The sequence below is a fragment of the Pteronotus mesoamericanus genome, unplaced genomic scaffold, assembly GCF_021234165.1.
Source record: "Pteronotus mesoamericanus isolate MK-2021 breed Mesoamerican mustached bat unplaced genomic scaffold, CSHL_Meso_final contig_72, whole genome shotgun sequence".
Taxonomy (NCBI): Eukaryota; Metazoa; Chordata; class Mammalia; order Chiroptera; family Mormoopidae; genus Pteronotus; species Pteronotus mesoamericanus.
Genome location: NW_026555242.1, coordinates 2,109,243 through 2,129,743, shown reverse-complemented (window position 1 = coordinate 2,129,743; position 20,501 = coordinate 2,109,243). Strand labels below are relative to the sequence as shown.

Sequence of the window (20,501 nt, the reverse complement as noted above, 5' to 3'; positions counted from 1 at the left end):
CAGAATGACATCTCCATGGGCTGAGAGGCAGGGTTCATCCCTGCTCAGAGAACATGGTGCGCTCAGCACTGCACCTCAGAATGGCTGTAGAAGCACAGCATAAACAGAGCGCAGGCCTGGGATTCAGAAGACAGATTCCCTGCCACCTGCTAGCTCTGTACTTCAGTAAGCCCCTCTAAGTCTCAGTTTCCTCATCTTTAAAATGGAAAATAATGCTACTATCTGACTATTACAAGGACTAAGTTAGAATGCATTTTAAAAATGCTGTAAACTATAAACCATTTTCAAAGTTGGTAATTATTATGAAAAACAAAGAGCTAGAAATTTTCTAAAGCCTGAAACTCTTACTTTTCAACATAAACTCTTCAGGCTAAGCAAGGAGGATGCAATGATGAAGGGCAAAAACATCCTCAATTCAGCAACCTCCTTGCCCCTTGGGCCCCTCTACCCACAAAGGTCCCTAAGCCGGAGGAGAGGGCTCTGATAAAGGCCTCCCTCCCCCAGCAGGAGGGAGGGAGGGGCAGTGGCAGTCAGAGCACTGCCCATGCGGCACCTGCAGTCCCACAACTCCCTGGACACTTCAAGCCTGCTCCCTCCGCTGCCGCTTCAGGTTTTTACTCTGTTAGGAGGCAAGAGCCTCAAAGTGACTATCACCAACCCTCCTCCCACAGCACTCCACAAACACCTTCCTAGAACCCTAGTCTAAGCACACAGCTCTCCTGAGGCCAGGTGTCAAACCCTCCTGGGGCTCTCTCCGGCTAAAGCGTGAGGGTGCAAACTACCAATATCAACTCCAGGTTTCTCATGACCTCATCTCCTCCTACAATTCCATTTTATCATCTGGACCCGCTGATAATCCCCCAGACACCTTGGTGTCTCTGCCTGGACTTGCCATTTCATGCTCTGCCCACCACAGCCCCTGCCTTGGACACTCCTACATAACCCTCCAGACTCACATAAGCCTTCTGTCTCCTGGGAGGGCTTCCCTCCCTTCTCCAGACAGAAAGATGACGCCTCCCGGCCTCCTGCCTTCCTCCAGGACACCTCGTGCACAGATGGAGATAAACTAATGATTTACAAGTCTTCTCACTGACTATCAAGTCCTTCATGGTAAGGGGCCACATCCAGTGCCACATAGTGCCTGATACAACACAAGTGACCACAAATGTATAAATGAGTTCAATGTAACAGAACAGAGAGAAAACTAGATAGAGCAGAAGGAGGAGTCTCAGGAGCTTAATTCCCCCACACTGCCCTTGGGAATATTCACTTTAGTATTAAAAGGCGGATATAGATAAGCAACACCCATGGAGAGAAAGCCAGCAAGGCTGAACACCTATGAAAAAAGTGGTGGCTAAAGTAGCAAGTTTGATACCTCAGATCCTATACTGACTTTTAAGTGATGAGTCTGGGAATAGAGCCTTTGACGGCCTCCAGGGGATGACAGGAGACTGGAAAAAAGGACGCTTTGGCCAGGGCATTGTTACTCTGGGTCACATCCCAAGGAGAAGGACAAGAGGAAGGGGCAGCTTAGGAAGAATCTTACAAAGAGAGAGTCAGTGACAAAGGCCGGCTCTGACTAGCCCCGAGTGGCTTGTTCCTCCCTCCTACACTCCACATGGAGATCGGTGCCTCAGTGCAAAAGACACAGCTGTCAGCCCACAGGACCCCCTGTGAGGCCACCAGAGTGGGTGTCCAGAAGAGCCAGCCAGATCCCACAGTCAGAGCAAGAGGAGGACCATCCCGCGCTGCCAGCCAGACGAGCCCACAGAACATATAGACCCGAAAGATATTTTTGGTCATGCTGGGTCACGTGAAAGGGAACGCTGTCCCTCCCCTCATCTCCAGGTTAACAAAAGGAGCACAATTATACACCTTCTAAATGTCCAGATTTCCAGGGTTACTGACTCCCAGGGTAAATATCTAAAACCCGTTGCTCCTCTGCATGCCAGCCAAGCCTTAGGGCTCTGTGAGAAATAAACCCTTATGAAAAATACACCTGAAAACTGGATGTGGTGGTAGTGGAACAGGCCCAAAGAAATGAGGCTAGCTCAAGTTTCAAAGGGCCATATGGGCGGGTTTTGAACCTGTCAGTGGCCCGTCGCACCCCCTGTATGCACCCACCTTCATCTCCCACTCAGCTCTACCCTGATCACTAGTTTTCAATTTACTTGTTGCACTTAATACCTAGAACTAGGTATCCTTAAGTATACCTAAGAACTAGGTTCTTAAATATTTTAAGCATGAAGGGAAGCATTCTGTGTTTCTCTTTTGAAAATCAAATCAAAACAGCATCCTAAATCAAGTTTCCACTTGAGCACAGTCCCTAATAGTCATTAGGCAGCTTAAAAGTTACCCTGCCCAGGCCTGCCCCTCCGCCCCTGCGGGCACACAAATGCAGCTGATGCACGTCCCCCCCGCCTGTGCTTCAGCCTTTCCTGGACACCCGAACTGGATGCCACAGAGCCCCGTGCCGCTTCGAGAGAGCCTTCCATCTCTGAGCAGCTTGGTCAACAACACGGGGGAAATTTGTCTCCCTATAAATTCCTCCTTATTACCCCTTATCCCACTCCTGAAGAGTGGAATAGACAACAAGCCTAAGCCTGATGACACAGGACAATCTTGGATAGATATGGAGACAGGGGTAACATTCTTGCAAATCTCCTGACTGAAATACATCTCTGGGGATCCCCTTCCCTTATTGCCCACGCTACCCTCCCTCTGAGAATCCTTGCCATTGCCCTCGAAACCTGCCCTAATTTGTCCAGCAAAGAGCAGTACCTATAAAGAAAAACAGCTCAGACTGCTGTGTGTGTATTTTATTAAACTATTCATTTGAACCATATGAAATTGCTGGTATTTGACCATTTCTGACCTAACAAAATTGTAATTCCATATAATTCAATTTAACACATATGTGCCATCTAAGGTGCATATTAATCAAAACTGCAGCTGGTTCTTTCCTTCTCTCCCTACATGGCAGGCGAACACAGGCATTAAGCACCTCTAACCCAAGCCCTCCCCACCCCCGCTCTCCTCCCCTCGCCTAGAAACCCCATACCACCACCACCACCTCCACGACCACCAAACCACACGAGGCACCACCGCAGCTTGAGGAGGCAGGCCAGAGTTCCCACTGTGAAAAGCTGTTCTGATCTACCCACGTTTTCTTCCATTTGGCCAACACTAGATTTCGCCCCAATAGCACAGAACATCTGCAAAGCGGAATCTTTAGAAGAGAATACCACTACACATAGGGTTGGAGTGAGAAAACATCACAGGCACACTTAAGTCCTGACTTCCACAAACCAAGTCCCCCAGAAGCTAACCAGATGCGCTCTAATACGAATCCAAAGAACAGATTCCTGGCAAATCACTGCCTTGGTTAAAAGCATATTAATGTTATGTGTAATTCAGTCTTCTCCTTTTGAGGAGGCTGAGGAGGTGAAGCTATGAAAATCAGCACTTGTAGTATCCTGCCCTGAGGGAACAAGTCATCAATGGTCCCCAGCAGAACAAGGAAGTCCAAAAATCTTATATATTATAGATGAAGAAATCTCTTAGGCAGGAAAGTCTACATGGCTAAACAGAAAAGTTAGCAGGGTTACTTAGAGCAGAACTACTGCCCCAATGAAGAAGAGCTCAGTGAGCAGTGGCATAACCAATTACATACAAAAGGGATACTTTAGGGCCATGTAAGAACACAAATGTGGTACAAGAAGCACAATCACATATGAAGAGGATTTCTCAAAATACACATGGTGGGAAAGACAGGGAGCACAAGGCACCTCAAGGGGTGAGAGAGCACACAGCAACTGACATGCCGCAGCGCTATGCTCTGCCATGGACCTTACTGAGGAAATGGAAGCAGGCAGATCAGTAGTAGAGTATGTGTGAGACTCCCCTCCATACAGACTCCAGAGGAAACCCTAGAATTAGAGCCTGGCTAGATAAATGTGAATAATAGCAGTGGGCCATACCCAGCAAAGAAAGGATAACATGGTTTCTGTAACAAGGCAATAAGGCTGACTAATATAGTGTGGAAGTTATTTGAGAGGGTGAATGTCCATGGGAACCAGAGACAGAATGTACTCTGAGTTCCATTTTTTAATAGCCTTGCATTGGAAACTTGGCTTTTGAGCTGCCTAGGAATGGGGGAGTGCTTCGTCATGGATAAGAGAGCTCATTTTAAAACAATAAATTAAGTATTTTTCTGGCCTGAGAGGTTTTGCCATTGGATTATGCACTAAGGATCAGGCTGGGAATGAGATTTATAAATGATCTGGAAGAACCAAGTGCACTGTGAAATTTGCCAGTAAATGGGCTTTAATCAGAGCAGGTAAATATTTTATTTAGGGAAAAATAAATCATATTATCACTGGATAAGAAGCTCTAAGTTATCAGCTGTGTCTCAGAAAAAGAATTTAAGAATCACTTCAGGTTTTCACCTGAAAACAAACTCAATGTAATGTAAAAAAGTCAGCTACAACACCAAAAAAGAAACCTAAGGATCAATTTTTGAGTAGGAGGGAATACATGCTCGATTTTTTTTTTTTAAGATCAAGAATAATGTCTTCAGGGTACTGAATACATTCTAGGAGAGTCTACCAGGGCACAATTTTTCCCACAAATGGACTCTGGAAAATTCTGTAGCACCTGTACACAGTCAAATGATTTTCATTAACATTAACAGCATATTTTACAGGCACGTTTGCTTTGAAAACTGGTCTTTTTAACGTTCTGTATAAGCTGTCCTTATCCTATCTACAAAACCAGGGCCTATGTTTGGGACATGCCAAGTCTCATCAACCTCCTGGGGCCCAGGGAATTATTTAGAAGCTAATATAGCCATGGAAACATGCCATCACGGCCACCAAGAAGGGCAGTCTCATAAAGAGCTTCCCATGGAAGCTCTGCCATAAATAACAAGTTCGTCCAGAAGCTGGGCTGCACGTTGTGCAGCTCTGTGCCAGGTTGAAACAACAGTTACACAACAGAGGGGCTGCAGGCCTGGGCCAGGCATAACTCGTATAAGGAAAACACTATAAAATGACTATGGAAGATAGGAAGGGGACGGAGCACAGGTATATTTGCAAGCACAATATTAACTGTCTGCTGTTTTCAGCTGACATAATGAATGCCAGATGTCAGTTAATTCAACTTTTTATCATCCCCCATTATACCATCCAGGGACTAGCACTAACAAGCCATGTGACTTTCCATAAGTTAACATCTCTGAACATCAATTTCCTTCTTTGTCAAACAGGAATAACAAGTATTAGTGCTTTACACTCACGGGCATGAGAGAATTAAATAAGGTGACATAAGCAAATAATACAATGCCTGGTATGTAATGAGTATTCTACAAAAGGAGGGTATTATTATTATTATTATTATTATTATTAATAAAATAATAACACAAAATATGCTAACCCTAAACCCCAGGCAGGTGGAACCTGTAGATGGCAGCCGAGAGGCATTCCAGTTGGCTTTGACCACAGCCACCCTCAGGCCTCTTACACTAGGAAAGCTAACAATTACTAGCTATCAGCATGCTCCACCTTGCGTTTGCTTGCTCGGAGCTGCTCTTATGTGCTACCAGATTCTAAAAGCCAGAGAAGAGCACATCACAACAAAGTCCAAGGTTGTTTTCTCTTAGCATACTTGCTGGTTTAAAGGACGTAAACTTCCTTTCTGATCCACCACCTGTGGTGGAATCGCCACCAAGATACAGATTTTCATGAAAACCCTGATGGGGAATATGATCACTCTCAAGGTTGAACCCTGGGATACAACAGAAAATGTAAAGGCCAAGCAAGATCCAGGTTAAGGAATTCCTCCTGATCAGCAAAGACTGATCTTTGCTGGCAAGCCACCGGCAGATGGGCGTACTTTGTCTGACTACAACATTCAAAAGGAGTCCGCTCTTCATCTTGCGCTGAGACTCCATGGTGGGGCTAAGAAAAGGAGGAAGTCTTACACCACTCCCCAGAAGAATAAGCATAAGGGAAAGAAGGTTAAGCTAGAGGTCCTGAAATACTACAAAGTGGATGTGAATGGCAAAATCAATTGCCTTCGTTGGGCATGTCCTTCAGAACATGCTCCTGGCGTTTTTATGGTCATTTTGACAGACATTATCGTGGCAAATGTTGTCTGACCTATTGCTTCAACAAACCAGAAGACAAGTAATTGTATTTGGGTTCATAGAAGACATGAACTAACTAACTAACTAACTAACTAACTAACTAAAGGACATAAAGGCATTCTTATTGCTAGGATTTTTAAAAGCTCTACCTTTTTGTTCCAAATTATGCCCCGCCCCAGAAACACCTCTCTGGAATATACTGTCACAGCCTCATTTTTTTACCTCCCCCATGCTCCTTTGCATCATGATTTCTTTCTGTTTAAAAGTTGGGGGATAAAGCAGCAAGGAAGTGGCAGTGGAGAAATCATGTTCTGACAGCAAAGAACGCAGTAATTAAATGTTAGTTCATTCTGTTAATGTTGGTTAAATTAAAAAATAAAACCAGTTTACCTGACCCTGAAGTAACTATAAACTGCTGTAACCCCAGATAAACGTCTAAATTGTCCTGAAGAACTGGGAACTGAAAAAAAAGAAACAACAATAAAAAAAAAACTGTAAGTGTGAGTCTTAACAGCATTTTACCATTAAAACAGTGTAAGTACCAATGGGCGTAGGGGTGAGAGGGATAAAAACTTTTCTCTGGGAACCTTAGGTGCCACTAAGAAAAGATGGTTTCCTTCAGTGTCCCCGCCCCCAACAACTTCTACAACTGAAACCACCAATCAATATCTGGACTAAGAAAGAAAACAACATCAGTTGATACTATTTTTTTGAACAAAAAGCAGTGGATGTTGGGTGTGATTATTATGTTTCTAAAAGAAGACATCAAGCCCCAAAATGATCTGATCCTTTTAGAGTTCGGAGACAGGCCTATCTCCTTTCAAATCCAAGGTAAGCCCTACCCTTGAGGGAAATACAGATGTGCCTTTATTAAAGTGTATGGCAAAGTGAAAAGACTGGCCAAATTATTTGGAACTCACTTTCCCTTACCCATTTAGCAGGCAGGACCCTCATAACTGGAGCTCTATCTTTTCTTTCTAAACTGGTAATTCACCATTAAGATAAAGATAAAGCTTTAATGTGACAGATCCCTAAGAATAGTAAATGACAAAAACAGCACTCTCCATAAGAGAACACAAAATACAGCTGGGTTGTGCATGCAAAGCTGACCTCAATAAATTATCTTGCCTTTGAAGAAGAGATAAGCTTAATGAAATCTCCTCAAAAAACAAGTACCACTTAAATCAATGAAATCAGTCTTATAACTAAAGATTCTAGCACATAAATATAGGCAGAAAGTGCCAGCAATTTGCCATGAGTGAGCTTTATACAATGGCTAGTTTTTCAGCGATGTAATTCACATAAATAAATCTTCTGTTTGGCCTGGCCACTTTTGAGCTACTGATGAAGGCATTAGTAAAGTCCCTATTATATACAAGAGTTCAGGAAAGAAAAACAGGGCTTCCAAAAGTTTTATCTAAAATATTTTGGGAAAATGTTAACATTTGATCAATTTGAGGGTTGTTTACAGTAATAATTCTCTGTTTAGAATATATATATTTTATAATAACAGAGAGCAAAAAAGTCTTGCTACTCATACTACATGGGCAGGGAAATCATTAGGCTCTTCATCTTCCTCCAAATGGCGAGTTACCAGTGTTGAGAAGGCGTGTGTGGGAAGGAGCTCCATCACTTTGGCCACTACCTCCAAGCTCTGGCGTAAGTACCGCTGCCACTCTGTCTGCTGCTGCAGGGAAAACACAGAAGGGTCAGCTCTCCAAACAGGCATCTCATCATTCTCCCTGCCAATCTGTCCTCAGCCTCAAGTCCACTCGTAGACATACCAGTTTGAAGAAATGGCAAATGATGGAACCAGGTTATTTGGTACTTTAAAAAGGCCAAGCTAAATATTTACTTTTATATCCAATAAATTAATGTCATTAGAAGCTTTTTCATAAGAAAACAGATGATCCACGTAGAATGACCTACTTTTCCCTCAACAGTCATAGAAATATAGATAGAAAAGCCCTTGTGAAATGCTCCAGTCCCCATTACACCATCCCAGCTAGAGGATCTGGTCACTTATTGCCTTCTGAGACAGTCCAGTACAATGTTCTATTCTGACTAAATCAGTGGCACTTGAAGTAAGGTCTACAGGCAGGCAGCATCAGCATCTCCTGGAGGCTTGTTAGAAATGCAAATACTGTGGCTCCCACCCAAATCTCCTAAATCAAATCTGTTTAACGCCTGTGCCAGTGATTCCTTATCCATGCTAAAATATGAGAAGGGCTGGCCTAAATCATACAGTTAACAAAAAGTGAAGCTAAAGTTTACCAAGCACCTAGTATGCACCAGGCATGTAGCCAATCCTTCATCATGTGTTACCCTCATGTAACTATCAGCACAGACATGCCATCCCCTTTTTGGGAGATGCGAAAATTAAGGCTCAGAGAAATACAATGCCCAGACTTCTACCTCCTTCATTCTCAAGGTTGCAGAGATTCAAATCCAGGCAATCTCATTCCAAGTGCAGGGTTCTTTCTGACCCAAACATGGCTACCCTCAATATCTCGATTATGCCACAGTCACTGTGGCATATTTTGAAGGCACATCAGTGACTTAAAAATTTTGAAGTACATGGTACCTAAGGAAAAAAAACAACACTGGGGCCCTGGCTGGGTAGCTCAGTTGGTTAGAGCATCACCCTGATACACCCAGGTTGTGGGTTCAATCCCCCGTCAGGGCACATATAAGAACCAACCAATGAATGCATTCACCACTGTCTAAAAATAAATAAATAAAGTCTTTTAAAAAAATAAAATAAATTTTAAAAACTAAAAGAGAACACTGGAACTGTATCCTTACAGACATTTTCCTTATCAATGTGGGCATATCAGCATCAATAAATTCAAAATTGATTTTAAGATATATGAGTTTACAAAACGTACTCAAAAGAAATTTCCTTTCATTCTAGCCTTATCATTTTAAGTATCGCTTTAAGTATTTCCACCAGCATCCAACTAGCTTTTATTTGTTGGTCAGAGTGGAAAGTGGAGGTACAGGTGCCGGACAAAGGGATACAGAGTTCTTATTAAACCACTTTTCACTGTACATATGTACTTACATCACTAGTCCATATAGGTAAAAATGCCTGTAAAACTTTGCTTACAGTTAATAAACCCCAAGAAACTAGCAGGATATAAATTTCAAATGTAGGACGACTATGACTTAAAAATAGTCTCCAGAGCAGAGGGCTGAAAGGTTCCAAGTCTCCATTTTGATTCATACCACAACATGAGGGAAATTCAAGTTCAATCAGGGAGCGCTGCTTACATCGTCATCCAGAGTCTCGTCATCTAACTCCTCCAACTGGGCCTGGTTGTATCTGAACTGGATTCGATTCAACACCTCTGTGAGCAAGAGAACTAGGGCATCTTCGTACCTACATGGCAGGGAGAAATTCAACATCAGGTGAAAGCAAACTTTTAGCCTAGGATTTCAAAAAGCTTCCTGTGCTATGAAAGGAATCGTGTCTGTGGCACTGAGTTACCATATACAAAAGGAGCATCTAAACTAAACTTAGGTTATGGGTTGTCAAGTGTGTGTGTGAGAGTGGAACAGTAGCAGGGATGTGTCTTTATTTAACTATGTTCCAGCACCTTCTTAATGGATTGACCCCTGTATCATTATATAATGTCCTTCTTTGTCTCCGTAGCAATTTTTGTCTTTAAGTATATTTTGTCTGATATTAGTGTGGCTAACCCAGACCTCTTTTGGCTATTGTTTGCATGGAATGCCTTTTTCTATCCTGTTAATTTCAACCTATCTGGGTTTTTGAAACCGAAGTGAATCTCTTGTAGACAACATGTACGTGGACTGTGGCTTTTTAACCCATTCTGCTGATTTCTGCTTTTTAACTACAAGTTAATCCTTTATATGTAATGTGATCACTGATAAGGAAGGACTTCTCCCGTTTTTGCTATTTGTTTTCTCTATGTCATATCTTTTCTTCCTCAATTCCTCCATTTTGTGTTACAGATATCTGGCATACTATTTAAATGCCTTATCATTTCTTGTACCATATTATTTTTCAGTTTTTTTCCTCAGTGGCTGCCCTGGGGATTACAGGTACTATGTATATTAAATATGAATTAATTCAATGATCCTTTTAACAGCTATTAGAAGTGGCATTAGTGGTATTTTTATGATGATAAAACTATAGTTGACACCTAGCTGATTTGAACGCAGGGCTCCCTAACTCAACATCCTCTGTTTTCTCCATACATAAACCACCAATGGGTTTTGAGCCTGGTCCACCCACTCCCCTACACCTACTCTTCAGTTAATTTTAAGAACGCGTATAACCTAAATGAAGCAATGTAAAAAAGCCTGGGGAAACCCTGATGCTTTGGTCTATGTCTAAGATTAATTTCTCACAGAAACATTTGGAGCCCAAGGCTTGGATATTGCTCAAATGTGACAAAAACTTAACTCAGAAGACACCAAAGTTACATGCAACAGTTGCCAACACAAGGACCAACAAACCGCTCATTTTCAAGAACAAATCCTGCTGCCTAAATGCTTGTCCTGAAACGTTTCTCACATAAATTCAGGGACTGCTCCCACCCATAAAGCAAACTATCCATGCTGCTCATTCAGCTGTCAGCGTCAACCTCCTCTCTGTGCTGTGTGACACGGGAGCTGAGACCATGCAAAGCACATTTCGCCTTCGCCCATTAGGCTGTCAACAGGGTTGCAGGAAGAAGACAGGAAGGCAGAGAAGGGGCAAAGGGACACCATTCTCCCTACGGGCTGGTTGTCGCGGCAGTGTGGCCCCAAAAATGGTCACCTGGCAGTAACAACTGGTTCTAGGTTCCAGCTTCCACACTCCCAGAGCCAGCCTCACCACGCTCTCTCAGAAATGCCAGAAGCAGTCAGGTTATTCCCTCTCCTCAAAGGACTGAGTCCCAGTTCCATGGGGACCCTCCTGGAGCTCCTGGAGCAGCTGGCTGGTTCTCTCCGCAGAGAGGTGAGCTCTTAGCAGCCTGGGGTCCAGCCCTCTGATGCTCTAGTTTGTAATAACCCCAACTGCTTTCCTTTGTAGCCCTAGACCTACAGTTACCATCTGTTATCTCAGTGTTCTCTTTTGCTTTTCTAGCCCTCTGAAACCAGTTTAACCAATTTCCTATATTGAATCCTTAAAATAATTACGTGTACTTTGTGTTTTCCTGACAGGAGTCTAATAAACCACCCAGTCTGTATAGGTAAGTCATGAGACAACAAGATAACCAAAGCTGGAAGTTAACCAATGCTAAGATCAAATACAGTCCATTTAGTCTAAGAGTTACACAAGATTTGCCCTGACCATGGTGGCTCAGTTGGCTGAGAGTCGTCCCACAAAGCAAAAGGTCACTGGTTCAATTCCCCATGAGGGTACATGTTTGGGTTGTGGGTTCAGTCCCTGGTAGGGGCACATGCAAGAGGCAACCAATCAATGTTTCTCTCTCATATCAATGTTTCTCTCCCTTTCTTTCTCCCTCCCTTCCCCTCTCTCTGAAAATAAATAAAACATTTTTTTAAAAAGTTATACAACTCATGTGATGAGACTCATACAGTGAGAGTCTAAAGACCACTTAAAAATCCTCCCAAACTGTCACATTTCAGAGTTCGGTGGGCACAGCAGCTCACTTATTCACCGGAGGAAGAAATGTGGCCCACCCTTCCCCCCAACAGTCAGTCTCTCAGTGTACATAAAGGACTTAACAACCTAGATTAGATTGGCAACTAAGCATGGCCCAGGAACGAATACTGGCAGAGAAAATCACTATGAAATAGGCAACATCTGTGGGAAAAATTGCCAAGAAAATCAAAATCCCAATTCAACAGACTTTAGAGAAAGGTAAGATCAAACACTTGCCATTTGATTAGAATATAAGTTCCTAAAGTTATAGAAGTTTCATGTTATAATTTGTTATGATGAACCAAAACATTTTCACAACTTTGCTAGCAAAAAAAAAAAAAATCCACTTGAGGCTAGAGGACAGATAAAAATCTGTCATCTGTAAACTGCCTTGAGCTAAGAGAATTTAAAGACTTTGTATGCAGAGGGTAACCCTAAATTAGACCTAAAATCCTTAGCAACCAGAGTTGCTAACTGCAACTCAGATTGAAAAAAAAAAAATCACTTAGAAAATTAAAGCCTTCTTGGAACCAGGCCAAAGCTCACTTAGGCAACTAATATCCCAAAGTGTTTGTAGAAAGCTGAGGGAGTATACGCATGTGGTAGACTCTGGTTGCCTACCCACTACCCATTCTTTCCTTCTTTCCCCTCTTAGGAAGAGAAGGAACACCGGGCACTGAAGCCACTGGAAAGCCTACGTTTCCTAGCCTCATTTGCAGATGGGGTGAAGTCAAGGACAGATTAAAAGGAGTCATCAGGTGCAGCCTCAGGGAGGGCTTCTTTTGTCCAACCTCTCCCCTTCTCATTCCTATGGCCTGACTCGTGGGTGTGACGTCTGCAGTTTCGGCACCCATCTCTAACCATAAGGTGACTGTGGAGATGGAAAACATGCCTACGGCTAGTAAAACACACAGGTCAAAGGATCCAAAATATTAGTCAACATTCAAAGAATGAGGAGACACTAACCATTTATCAAGGGAAAAACAATCAACAAATGCCAACCTCACGATCACATCCATGTTGGCCTCTTAAAGCAGGTATTATAATCATCCTCCATGAGGTTCTTCAGATGGAAGGTGTTTTGAACTGAACTGTGTCCACTAAATAGTCTCACATTGAAGCCCTAACCCAAAGTATGACTTCAGAATTTTGCTAGGAAAGAAAATCCACTTCAGACTAGAGGACAGATAAAATCTGTCATCTGTAAATTGTCTTGTTGAGCTAAAAGAGAATTTAAAGACTCTGAAGATATTTGACTATAAGACCTATAAAAAGGTAATAAAAGTTAAGTGGGGTCTTAAGGGTGGGGCCTTACTCCAATAGGACCGGTGCCCTTAGATGAAGAGAAAATGACAAGGTAGCACAAGCATGCCTCCTCTCTATCCCCGTGAAAGCAAAGAAGAAAGGCCATGTGAGGACAAAGGGAGGAGACAATACCTGCAAGCCAGGAAGAGGGTCCGCGTCAGGACATGCATCTGCCAGCACGTTGATCTATGACTACTAGTCTCCAGAACTGTGAGAAAATAAATTTCTATTGTTTAAGCCACCTAGCCTATAGTATTTTCTTATGGCAGACGAAGTTGATTAATACAGAAGGTAATAATAATAAGAAAGAAACCTGGAAACTCAAGAATGAAGGAAAAGCCAGGGAACTGGCAAATGTCTGGGTAAATACAATAGACTATATCTCTTCTGTTAAGATCTTTGAAATATGACTGATGAATGAAACAAAAACTGAACATTGTCTCATGAGGTTTTCAATGTACATAGATGTTAAACATATGACAACCTCAATATAAAGAAGGGAGGGTAAAAGGACCTATATGTTGCTAAGGTTTCTACATTACAGTTCGAGTGAAGTGTGCAATGTTAAGTACACACATTGTAATACCAGAGCAACCACTAAGAAAGGCTCATATAATGAGACACAGTCACTCAATAGATACATTGGAAAAGAAAACTAAATTTGTGTGCAACTAACAGTCTCAAAGGAAGCAAAAACTGATAGAATTGAAGAGACAGACAAATCCACAATTATACCTGGAAAGTTTACCTCTCTCCATAACTGACAGAACAAGCAAGATAAAGACAACATGCAGAATACACTCAACCAACCTGACCTGACATTCATAAAACCCTTCACACGACAATAGAATACACACTCTTTTCAAGTACACAATGAACAATCACCAAGAAGACTAGTTAATAAAACAAACCTAACAAACTGAAAAGAACTGAAATCACACAAACTATGCCCGCAGATAATATAAACTAGAAAACAATAACAAGGTGTGTGGAAAATCTCCAAATATTTGGAAATTAAGAAAAGAAGAAATCTCAAGTGAAATTTTAAAATACTCTAAACAATGAAAAGAAAAACATACTAAAATTTGTTGGATAAAGCTAAAGCACTGCTCAAAGGGAAATGTACAGCATTAAATGTTTAACTTTATAACAGAGATTAACATACAGATCTGTATGGCTCAAGCCATAGATGTAATTCCAAAAGCATCCCAACTTCTGAAGTTAAATAAAATTCTACATGCTAAGGCAAGTACATAGTAGAAACTCAAAGAGTTATGTGAGGAAGGAAAGAACAAATGAGCAAAGAAATAAACAGACATGGAGGCAATAAACAGACAACACTCCCAAGTCAAATAACTACAAAGGACTGAAGCATAATCCTGGATAGCTTTTTTATCTCCATAGTTAAATAACTAAGACCCCTGGCACCTGCTCTCTGAGAAAGCCAACAGCATGAATTTCTCTTAGCAGAAGCTAGAAAGTTACTGGAGCCTTGATTTTAAACACAGTTAACACATTTTATTAATTGTATCAAAATGTCATGTGTCATAATGGCACTTCCTCTTTAGTAAAGCAGAAAACCCACTCGGAAAAAAAGGGCAGCCATTTCTCTCACGCTCACCTACTTTTGTTTACAATCCAGTCTAATGTCACCCAGAATCGCTGGCTGGTCTGTGGCCAGCTCTTGTGCATATTTTCATGACAAAGGGGTTCACAAGTCATGACTCAATAACTTTAGGTTACTTAACTCACTTCAGGTTTCCTCATCTTCCTGTAAAAATAAGTTTCTACACAGGTGGCTCCCTTCGCGTTGACAAGCACAAAGAAAAGAAAGTGAGAGAGAAAAGGGAAGAAAACCAAAACATATTTACTTAACACTTACTGTCAGCAAAGGCACTTCACACGCACTGGTTCACTTAATTTTCTCAACAACTTATAAGGTAGGTACAAAAACCCACAAAGTACAAATGAGGAAAAGGAGACAGAAACCCAGGTCTTTCCAGACCATTTCAAAATGGCAAATCTGAACAATGAGCCCAATCAGCAATTCTGTTCAGCTGGCTATGCTACAGACATTTACTCCATTAACACTGGGACCCAGTCAAATTCTCTTAACCAGCAGTCCCTAACCTTTTTGGCACCAGGGACCAGTTTTGTGGAAGACAATTTTTCCACAGATCGGTTAGGGGCAGGGATGTTTTTGGGATGATTCTAGCACATTACATTCAAGCTCACCTCCTGCTATGCAGCCCAGTTCCTAACTGGCGCAGGCCCACACTGGTCAGCAGCCCAGAGGCTGGGGACCTCTGCTCTAAAGTATCCACCAGCTCTAATCAAGAAGCTCTTGAGCATTCTTACTGAGCAAGGAACATGCAGAGCTCCAATTTCCAAGCTCCTAAGATCAAAAATAAATCCACGCACATTTGTGCTTCTAAATTTGTAGCCTACCAATGCCTACCACATTGTTGTGATGAATGATGCAAAACCTTTAAACCACAAGGGACAGGAACTCAGTACTGCCTCTGTGACTTAACCACACCTTCATTTCCCACTTAAGACCCGGAGAAAACATTCTTGACTACTTCCTGCAAGATCAGTTGCTTCTGAAATTCTGGCTCAAACCACAAGTGTGATTCCAAAAGCGTCCCAACTTCTTTCAGACATATTTTATCAGTTTAAAAACATTTGATCACATTTATAAGCTCTTAGATAAAATGACTGTGATAATTACCAGTATCAGCTGCTTCTGCAAAACAGCGCACTCTGATATACTGGGGTCTTTTGTAACCTAGAACAGTGGCTACCCAACTTCCAAAACTTTCACTTAAAAACTTTTGAGAACACACTTGTATAAATGTACAGTGTAAAAGGGGAAAGATACATCAAAGTTCAATTATTTCCTTTGTGCACCCCAGTGGACTACCTCATGCACAACGCTAGGGCAGTCTACTACCTTGAACCACTAAGGGGTGTCTGATTGACAAGCAGGCCTTCAGATGATAGTCACTCTTTAACAGCATAAACCGCAGACCAGCTTTGAAGGTTTTGGGCTTGGGTATTTTTGTTCTATAAAGGTGTAAAGGTGTTATAAGTGTATTTTTTTTTAAAGTCATGAAAAATTAGAAAGGCTCATTTTAGGATGACAATCAAGTGATCAATGAGGAAATTCCCTAGTTTTAAAAGTAATCAGCCAGAACCACTGACAACTGTAATATCAGATGACAGACGTCTGGGCAGACAGGTAACATCAGTAGAAAGGCTAAAAGCCTTTAGGTCGTCCAGGGGCCCTGTCACTTAACTCCATGGACACACCAGAGCCAAATGGCAACAATGTCATCAATTACAATATTATTACTATTGGGGTCATCACCGTGACCATTCACTGGGTGTCTAATTTCAGGCTAGCTGCTGTGCCAGGTATTTTATATACATGATTTTATGAAAGCCTAATACTTCAAGACAAATTTTAGTATGTTAACTTTGTAAGAGGAAGTGTGGCCAGCACGAAACCTAACCAAAAGTAACAGTACTACCATGAAGCACAAAGAGATTCTAAACTCTACAACGCTGGTCCTTCCATTGGTACAATAATCTGCACAGTGTATACTTAATAATCTGCTAGTGTACATTTTCTCAATGAAACTATATTCTCCACACATTTGTACAGTGCTTTAAAAAGCATCTGCATATTAATCATTTCCCCAGTTTATTCTTCCAACGAGTCTGAGAGATATGAAAGAATTTATCTACCACTAAATATAGCAAAATCAGGCACAGTCCCAGGACAAAAGGATGCAATTATTGGGCAACCATGGAGGAGAATTTGGCAGAAGTACCTTTCCTTTGAACAACCTCATTCAAAAACACAATTACTTACAGTTGGCAAATTCACCAGAACCAAGATCTACTGTTGTGCAGTATGGTTTCTGGTACATGAATATACTACACCTGGCACCAGAGCAACTTGGAAGCTTTTTTGCAATCACAAAAATTATATTTGGGAACAAAAGTGCAAATGTTTAAACTTAAAATGCAAGGATTCTGTTTATAATTTTAAAAGTTCATAAAACTTCAGCAATGGAAAGGGTTTTAGAGGTTCTATTAAACCTCTTCCCAGGCGGGGATTCTCCTCACCACCTCCTTTTGGCACATTTCAGGGGAAGGGGCGTTTATGATCTCCACCACCGACCACTGATGCCATGCACTGAAATAATGTGCAAAGCATTCTAGATACATCAGCTCACTGTTTCATTTCTGACATGAAATAATCGCCACAGTGTGCAGGAAACACCTTTCTACCCGCAAGAAAGAAAGATGCACTTAAGAAACATGGGGGGGAAATATTTCCCCATTTTCTAGTTTCAAAAAATACAATAAAAGAAGTACAAAAATAATCAATTATCTCTGGACTGTGGCATTATGGATAACTCATCTTCTTTATATTTTTCTATTCCTGGTTTCTAAAATAAATACTATTTTTCATGACAAGTATTTATTACCTTATTTAGGAAACTTTCCTAAATAAGAAGAAAGAATGTAATGAACCCCAAGTTCCTACCAACTAAGTTCAACATCGATTATCAACACATGGCCAAACCAGGTCCCCCTCTATTCCCAGTGGATTATTTTAAAGCAAATCTTAGATGTCATATCATTTCATACAATAAAATACTTCAGTAATGCTATTAAAAAGAAAATAACAAAGAGTATTATCACATCTAAAAAATTAACACTTCATATTACTTTCTTAATCAGAAAAGTTTTCAGAAAATGAGATATTAAGGGGAAGAAAGAAGAAGAAAATATTCAATGGCATTACTACCTAAACAGCTTAGGTGACTCAGCCTCACCGAAGAGCTCTAGCTGCATGGTTAACCATTTAGGCCATTAAAAAAAAAAAAACAAAAACAAACAAAAAAAAAAAACATGGCAAAAATGTCTACTTCTAGTTATCAACATTTCTGGGGTTTACCTGTTGAGAACTGCTTCCTTGTCTCCCAGACGACTTTTAATTTTACTTGTCAGATAGTCCAGAAAGAGCGTCCAGATATCCAAACAAGAGAAGTAACCTTCATGAGTAGGCTATGATGCAAAAGAAATCCAAATAATGAAATTACTTAATGCAAATACTCCTTAGAAGCACATCTACCAGTTTATTGTTACCAGAATGTTATACCATAAGCCTAGATTCCCTCAACTTCCTGGTAACCACACTGGTGTCATTTAGTTGGTTTTCACAATTGGAACCTGTTGAACCTACCAAGACAAGGGTAGCATGGAACACATCATTAGGGAGATACTATGTGAGACAAACTTGAGTTACAAAATAAGCCAAGCGAACACCTATTTTAAAATCTGAAGACTGTGGTGAGAACTCCTACAGATCATACAATTCATTACTGTTTTATAGAGAAAGACAGTGAGATTCAAAACTATGCTTTATTCAAGGTCAGGGGCAGGAGCATGTCCCTTTACCCCCACCAAATGCTCTTCCCACTACACACTATTACAAAACTGAAAATAAGTTTCAGTGGCTCCAACGGTGCCTAGTTCACATATTTGAACATTAGGAAAGACCATTTGCAACCTTCCTGTATAACAGATTGAAAATGAGCTTGTTAAGTCTCACTCTCAGGTATTATCTCATCTGTAAAAGAAGGAGTGTCCATGGCCTGACAACAACCTCTAACCCAGAGCTGAGAAGGACAAAGTGAGAAGAGGACAGAAAGTCTTTGTAGGCTCCTAGTGCTGGCCCATTTGTGTGACTGCACTCAAGAGCTTTGAGCGTCTATGTCATACAAAATGCAGGCATTATACTGTCCAATATCTAATCCTTCTCATACATACTAAGTTTCAGCTTGTGGTCTCCCAATCCCTTACATATGCACTCAAATTCTTGCTACCTACAAGAACTCTGGTTTTACTTGTGATTGCCTGACTGAACCACATAATTGGCAGCAGGATCAGGTGTGGTTAGAAATAACACCATCATCTTGCATCAGCTTTCCTTCCATTTCTGATCCACAAGGAAATCCAGAAGTTTACAAGGGCATGTGTGGAATTTGCTCCAGAAGTAACTAATACTGGGCGGTGGCATGCAATGGGAGTTCTGTACCTGGCTGAGCCTAAGACAGAAAACTGTCACTTAAAAAAGAGCTGACTCCAAGCTCACAACCCTGCTGGAGAGCCCTGGAACTACATGGCTGCAGTTCAGTCGGGACCACTGACAGGGCCACCCTCAGAAAACAGAAAGACATTTACTTCCTGTCCTATTTCACAAAACCAGGATGTCCACGACATGACATAAAGCAGAAAAATAAGCAGGAAAAAGAACTGATAAGCCATGTGGAAATAAGATGGGGAGCTGGTGGGCAGGCACTTGGCTTGCACAGCCAGGGGATGGAGTCTTGTGCTGGCTTTGGTTTGCAGAGCTTCCCTCAAATAAGGCACGCAGTTCTCCTTCCTTGGTTTGAAAATACTCACCAGCCCCCTCCACACATAAATCCAGGTGTTTTGGTTATGTCAAAGTATTTTATAATTACACATGACTTCCCCATGCTTTTGAGTTGAAGATTTACTATGTGTCTCAAGACTGGAAAAAAAGGTGAGCAGATAAACCCTCTGTAGGACCTGAAACACTGCCCTTCACCTCCACACAGGCAGGCCCCTCTGGGAGACCTTGTTTACTGCCCACAATCTGGCCTTTGACAACTGCTGTGGGCAAAGATCATTAAGGTCATAAAGATGAAAGGCTGACTGCACTTTTAAAGTCTTACAACTTTTCAGAACTCTCACAGACCCATTTTAAAAATGTACCTGTAGTAAGATTTACTTATTAGATCCAGGGATAATTAATCACTAAAAATCATGCCAGGTTTCTTTAAGAAACTAATGACATCACTCTTATCTCCAGGTGGTTTGCAGTGATTAGTTATCATTTGTACTGGCCTATAGGATCTTCAAAGCAGTCCTTGGAACTGGACAGATGTTAGTTTCCTTCTTCCCATTTTATAGATAAAGAAGCCAAGGTTCAGAAGTCATCTGCCCAAAGTGACAAGACAAGGAACAGAAACAGAAGTAGAATGTGGAAAGACTCTGGTCCAGAGCCCTAGCCCAACCCCATGCCCATACTATCTCAGAGAGTTTTGGGAAGAAGGGGCAAAATGAAAAATGCAAGACGAGAAGCAATCGGCAATGTTACAGTAACAGAAGGAGCATGAAGACAGTAATCATACGCTTATACAGACAGCCCAGGACCTCAACAAGCAAGGAAAATGACAGTGGAGGCAAACACCCGGTGAGCACTAGTGGCTGGAGGGGTGTATGTATGCGGTGGGGCACTCTACAGCTGGACTAGTGGAGGGACTGCAGCAAGACACTTAGGTGAAAGAAACAATGTAGGAAAACAGTTAGAAGAGAAAAACTGGTAAA

The 20,501-nt window shown here is 41.5% G+C and overlaps 1 protein-coding gene and 1 pseudogene across 1 annotated transcript in view; one reads left to right on the top strand and one right to left on the bottom strand.

The window, feature by feature from the left end:
• Positions 1–20,501, bottom strand: part of XPO6 (exportin 6) — a 115,319-nt gene that overhangs the window by 26,305 nt on the left and 68,513 nt on the right. The window contains exons 9-12 of the mRNA XM_054582781.1: positions 18,043–18,152; positions 9,419–9,527; positions 7,740–7,832; positions 6,536–6,605 (exon numbers count right to left, since the gene is read on the bottom strand). Coding sequence (XP_054438756.1) covers positions 6,536–6,605; positions 7,740–7,832; positions 9,419–9,527; positions 18,043–18,152 — 382 coding nt within the window. The remainder of the gene's footprint in view (positions 1–6,535; positions 6,606–7,739; positions 7,833–9,418; positions 9,528–18,042; positions 18,153–20,501) is intronic.
• Positions 1,619–6,189, top strand: LOC129078100 (ubiquitin-40S ribosomal protein S27a-like; annotated as a pseudogene).